Source organism: Planococcus citri, chromosome 1 (assembly GCF_950023065.1).
Source record: "Planococcus citri chromosome 1, ihPlaCitr1.1, whole genome shotgun sequence".
Taxonomy (NCBI): Eukaryota; Metazoa; Arthropoda; class Insecta; order Hemiptera; family Pseudococcidae; genus Planococcus; species Planococcus citri.
The window spans coordinates 66,307,418-66,313,468 of NC_088677.1; the positions used below are offsets into that span (position 1 = coordinate 66,307,418).

At 34.6% G+C, this 6,051-nt stretch overlaps 1 protein-coding gene across 1 annotated transcript; it reads right to left on the reverse strand.

Moving 5' to 3' along the window:
• Window positions 1-2,088: 2,088 nt before the first annotated feature.
• Window positions 2,089-5,321, reverse strand: LOC135841683 (probable cytochrome P450 6a13). The gene is made up of 6 exons (XM_065358791.1): window positions 4,798-5,321; window positions 4,208-4,481; window positions 3,830-4,119; window positions 3,513-3,734; window positions 2,681-2,932; window positions 2,089-2,606 (listed from the first exon to the last, which is right to left on the reverse strand). Exons 1-6 carry the CDS (start codon window positions 5,168-5,170, stop codon window positions 2,446-2,448), a joined length of 1,572 nt encoding a protein of 523 aa, XP_065214863.1. The 5' UTR covers window positions 5,171-5,321; the 3' UTR covers window positions 2,089-2,445.
• Between the last annotated feature and the right edge of the window lie 730 nt (window positions 5,322-6,051).

Sequence of the window (6,051 nt, forward strand, 5' to 3'; positions counted from 1 at the left end):
TTTCGGCTGACCTGTCAATCAAAATTGCCGCCATTTTGTAAGTAAGGCCAACTTTTTTTTTGGCAAGTTTGCTTTAAAATGTTCTTCAGGATGTCCCCTTTAAGAAAAAAGCTGTCCCGGAGGATCGGCGGAGGGGGGGGGGGGTGCAATTACTCCTATTGTCATATGCCGGACTATTAATATTGACATAGTAATTCTTGTTTTCCATGTAGTAAGAATTACTCTCACAATGCGTGATATTTACTTAGAAATAATAGTAAAAATTACTTTTATAACTGAGTAATTTTTACTTGGGCAGAATAGTGAAACTTTACTATCCGTGAATAGTAAAAATTACCGTTACAATCGCAACAGATAATACCACCTGGTGCAGTACTTTTTATTCAATCATACAATTTTATTTTTTACCAGAACAGAATAGTAAAAATTTACCATCCGTAAATAGTAAAAATTACATTGAATTTTGTGGGAAAAAATACTATACAGAAATGTAATTTTTACTTTCATCACGAATTGAACCACACGTTGAGTGATTTTTACTATGAGATTAGTAAATTTTACTATGAGGTTTGTAAATTCTACCTAATTTTGGGTAAAATATATTTTTTGGCGGACATTTATTATTTTTTAACAGGTAATTTATGTTAAAATTTTTTTCCGTGCAAGAGCACTCAGCGGGAGAAATTTTCCCTACACAGGTTTTTTTTGGCAAGATGGCTGCCAGGCTGTCAGTTGGTTGTCTTACTCCGCAGAGCGGACAAGTCCAGTGTCTATAGCAACCAGTTATCAAAAATTACCTAAAAATTGGAGATTGAGAAAAAAGCTTGAAAAAAAAGTTGTAGAGTGTGAAAAATGACACAAATCTGTTCAGTCACATTTTGAAACCGGTTCACTGGTTCGCATTTAGCAACCAATATTTGACAATCATCTAAAAATTGAAGATAAAGAAAAAAACTTGAAACAAAAGTTCTAGAGCGCGAAAAATTGAACTATTTTTGCTGATTGGATTTGGAAACCGGTTCACTAATTTGCAGCGAGTCATTGAAAATTTCAAAAAAATTACGGATATTGAAAAAAGCTTGAAACAAAAGTTGTAGAGTGTGAAAAATGACACAATTCTGTGTAATCACATTTTGAAACCGGTTCATTGGTTCGCATTTAGCAAGCATGTTTTTAACAAACACCTAAAAATTGGAGATAGAGAAAAAAAATTGAAACAAAAGTTGTAGAGTGTGAAAAATTGAACTATTTTTGCAGATCAGATTTTGAAAATGGCTAATTAATTTGCAACCAGGTAATTTTTGATGACTGGTTGCTAATTAATGAACTGGTTTCAAAATCTGATTGGCGGAAATACGTATTGTAGTTCAATTTTTCACGCCCTACAACTTATGTTTCAAGCTTTTTCTCTATCTCTAATTTTTAGTTGATTTTCAAAAACTGGTTGCTAAATGCGAACCAGTGAACCGGTTTCAAAATATGATTGGACAGAATTGTGTAATTTTTCACGCTCTATGTACAACTTTTGTTTCAAGTTTTTGTATCTATCTACAATTTTTGGGTATTTTTTGTTGACTGGTTGCAAATTAATGAACCGGTTTCAAAAAATTCATATCACGTTTTTGTCGCCTTAGTGTGTAGAATACATTGCGCCAATAAAAACCAGTTTGAATTTTTTGACCAAACCGGTTTTACAATTTGTGGACACCCTGTGCATGGGCCTGAAATTTTCAAGGCTGTTTTTGAAAGCCCTTATTTTTCCCTACTCAACGCCGCTTCATTAATCTCACTAGCTCTTTCCACTTAGAAATAAAAGCCACCGAACACTACTTTTGTGTCATACTGTATACAAAATCGCAGGTTTTGTTTGAATAATAAGGAAGAAATGGTCATTAGAAATTGCACAACACAATGTATTTACCAAGTTTCCATTTTGAATTTTGATTGAGACCCCTGTTTGAATTTTTTTTCCTCTAAAGAAATACATACGAATGCTTAGTACCTATGTATAAATTCTTCTAAAGGGCCTGTAGAAAATGAGAGAACCATGTACCTACATAATCAAAATTTCAAGAAAATAAAACACTCTTTGTCTATGATATTTCATGTATTTCAATAAAAATTGCAAAAATAAAAGATGAAAAACATGATAAGGTTTATACTCGTACCGGGTGTCCAAGAATACGAGATTTTAATGTTATCAAAAAGGAGAGAAAATTCCCTACTTGAAAATTAGAAAATTGAATTAATGATTTTAAAAATGGGCGTTTGAGTGATTGTTTCAATGAAACACGAAAGAATATTTCATTTTTCATCGAAACAATAATTCAAAAGCACATTTTTTCAGATTGTTATTCATCTTTTCAATTATTACTTGGGTAAATTTTTTCACCATTTTGGTTCATCAGAACATCAAAACCCCTTATTCTTTGGACACCCGGTGAATCATAATGGTCGACATTTTAACCACACTCCTCCTTTTATTTTTAGTACTCCTGCATTTTCAATCTCCAATGGAACCTTTGTCTTTGGGGAAAGCTCAAAGAAGAAATCCTTCAATAAGTAAATTAATCCCACGATGACTTGCATTCTTCCAAATCTTTCAGCTGTTAGGGAAGAATTTAAGATTAATTCTTTATTCAAACGTCAAGCTGCTGGTATAATCGGGAAACATTCTTACCTATACAAATTCGAGGGCCTTCGCCGAATGGCAGAAATGCGAAATGATGTCGATTGAGTTTTGCTTCCGTAGAGAAATGCTCGGGATAAAATTCCTCTGGTTTTTCGAAGTATTTTCTATCGCTGTGTAATGCCAGGACAGGAATTATTACTTGAGTACCTTTTTTAATCACCGCATTCGATTCCGGTATTTTGTAGGTTTCGGTACATGAGCGAGAAAGAACTGTTCCTATCGGGATCTTTCTGAAGGTTTCTGAAATGAAAATTCGTTCCGTTATACGATTTTGGTTCTTAATATTCTTTGATGAATTATCTGGCCTGTTGCCAAAATTTACTCCTGAACGAGTTTGAGTTAACTATGTACTTTTCAAAAAAATACTTCATCCTGAACATGAAAAAGAAAAAAATCGCTGCTTTTTGTTGTTTTTGCATCAAATTTTCATCCGCCAAATCCTTGGATTGGGCTGGGGAAGGGAGTATACCTAAATGACCTATAATTTGTTCAATAATTTAGGTCTCATCAATGTTAATTTTTCAACCAAAAAAATGATCTATGTGAAGCAAATTTTGTTGCACATTAATTTACTTGAATGGGCTCCTTAAAGTTGAAATTATTATTAGAGGTTCACTATTCAAGTACTTTCTGGGTTTTGGGCCGAAAAAATATTTATTTTTATAATTTTTATAGCGTTCAACTCTGCCTCCCACCAAGACGAACATTATTCTAAAAATAGTAGAATTCTCTTGAAGAACTACATGCGTTGTATCATGAAGATAATAATATTATGTATTAATGTCCACACCAAAAAGATCATCGTGAAGGAATTTCTTACCATCCATAACCATATTTAAGTATGGAATATTTCTCATCATCTCGTAGGAGAGTTCACCGCCGTTGGTTTCCAATGCAGATAATATTTCTTGGCGGAGTTTATTTTGAATATGTGGATTTTCAGCTAGCCAAAACAAATTGAACATTATTATGCTCGAGGCGCTTTCAAATCCTCCCAGGAAAAATATGAAGCACTGAGCGGCCATTAATTCGGTGGACATTTCTGAAAACGGTAGAATTATCTTTAAAAACTGCGTCGAAATACGTACCTAGATGAAAAAGGCCACCTGGATGTTTCGCATGTCCGCTGTGACTTACCGACATCACTCTTGATTGTTTTTTTGCTGCCTGTTTGAGCCATAAATTTGGCCAAATCGTCCTCGGCTTGTTGATCTTTGAGTTTTTCTCGTTCCTTTTGGTTTTTCAAGGCAATCAGTATGTCAAGAAAATCGCCTCGAGTGACGTTGTTTTCTTCTCTGTACTTGACCATGTCTTTGACAATTTTTTGAAAATAATTGCACATCTCGTTATCCAAAAAGTACAACTTGAAGCGTTTTATTACCGTTGTTGGGAGGTTTGGAAAAAGCGTTCGAAACACGGTCTGCCATCTATAGTTGTTTTTTTCACATAAGAAAATTGATGATAAATTCTCACTACTGAATAAATTCATCAATAACATGTGGCAATTGCTTTTACCTCGGTTTAGTTATCATTTTGCCTACTTTGCGAAATTCTGATTCGGGATCCAGTAACGAATGAGTGTCTACTCCAAATGCACAACTACCAATAACGTCTGTTGTGAATCTTGCGCAAAAGTCTTTCGCATCGAAATCCTCGCCTTGTTCGTAGTATTTGATTAAAGCTGGTTTGATGTTTTCGCCGCATTTTTTCAGCAAAGGGAACATCATTTTCATTTTTCCGCTGGTAAATGTGCTGGTCAACTTGATTCGTAGATTCCTCCACTCGTCACCTAGTAAACAAATTATGAATTGTATCGACGAAGAGAAGAATAACACTGCATCATGAACATCGGAAAATTCATGCAATTGATATAAGGTTAAAAGATGAATTACAGAGCTAGAGACATCTTTTAACGAAATTTAGAACTCGAAACTTGTAGATACAAATTGAGTACATTTTTTGAAAAAATTAGGCTCAATCTGCAAAATTTTTGAAAATTCAGAGACCTTTGGGATCTGTAGTTTCTCGTTTGGGCAGCTGAAATTTTTTCGGGAGCTGTCCCATTGGGTACGTTTTATGCTATTTGAGAAAAAAAATGAATTTACCTTCCAGGTTGAATAAATTCGTCATCATCGGTTCGGCCTCTTTATTAGGAGAAAATCCATGATCTTGAAAATGGGGAAAATCTTTAATCAATATCATCTTGATCAATTCCGGATCTCTTATCAACACCGTGGGCTTATGTATGTTGTATATTCCAATAAATCGGTTCGAGGAATGTTTCTCGTATATTTCTTTGTACATGTCCCAAAATGGTTTCTTCATCAAGACCATATCTTTCACATTACCGAAAAGCCAATGCGGTTTAGGATACGGTATGTTATATTGATCGAAAAACTTATGCGATTTTTTTAAGAACCAGTAAACGTATAGTAGCGCGGAAATGGAGAGCAAAATTAACGTATTTAGGATATACATTGTGAATTGTGATAGAACCGGCACGGGAACGTGTGTTGGCGCGAAATTGTATTGAACTACTGTATCATCTCATTTGAGAAATTGCCGGTTAAATATGTAGGTATGTATGAGTGGCCACGTTTTTTGATGGTGTTGTGTCGGCATATGATGTAACACGAAAGTGAATTGACAATTGACTTTGCCAAAAATAAATACCGATAAGTGCTATTATTTATCGATGCTAAGATCAATAATGCGCGCTAATTGCGTTTTAATGTGAAATGTACTTATGTAAACTGTGTTTCTATTTTAATTTCAAAACGTTATGAAAAGTCATTTGTTTGCCCCTCGTCTTGCTGTTTGCCAAAAATTGCTGATATTTTTAGTTTTCAAAAATACATAATTTTGATGAAAATCGCTCCAAACTCACACACGTGAATTTTTCTCTTCCCGCCAAATACATGCTTCATCCCCCCTACACCCCCCCAAAATCAAATTCGGATTGTACGACCTTAAAAACATGCATTTCGATGTATCGAACGTTGATATGTTCAAATTTTTCATTTTGAGGTCGTACAATCCGAATTTGATTTTTGGAGGGGGTGTAGGGGGGATGAAGCATGTATTTGGCGGGAAGAGAAAAATTCACGTGTGTGAGTTTGGAGCGATTTTCATCAAAATTATGTATTTTTGAAAACTAAAAATATCATAAAAAACCTAGGGGCACCTCGGGGCACCCAAAAATCATGCATTCCCATTCAGCACATACTACTGAACCTGTCCAAGTCAAAAAGTACGCGGAACTCGACGGTATTCGATAATTTTCATAGAAACACGAAAATCAACGTCATGTAAAAAACGGTCACTTTGAAAAATTAATTTTGGAAAAAGCAATTTTCAAT

What these genes read in the sequence shown, in the direction of transcription:
- LOC135841683 (XM_065358791.1), bottom strand. Translation starts at nt 5,170, where the DNA reads ATGTATATCCTAAATACGTTAATTTTGCTCTCCATTTCCGCGCTACTA. An exon ending in GAATTTATTCAACCTGGAAG is followed by an intron (nt 4,482 to 4,797) that starts GTAAATTCATTT and finishes TTTGTTTACTAG; the next exon opens with GTGACGAGTGGAGGAATCTA. An exon ending in CTTAAATATGGTTATGGATG is followed by an intron (nt 2,933 to 3,512) that starts GTAAGAAATTCC and finishes TTTTCATTTCAG; the next exon opens with AAACCTTCAGAAAGATCCCG.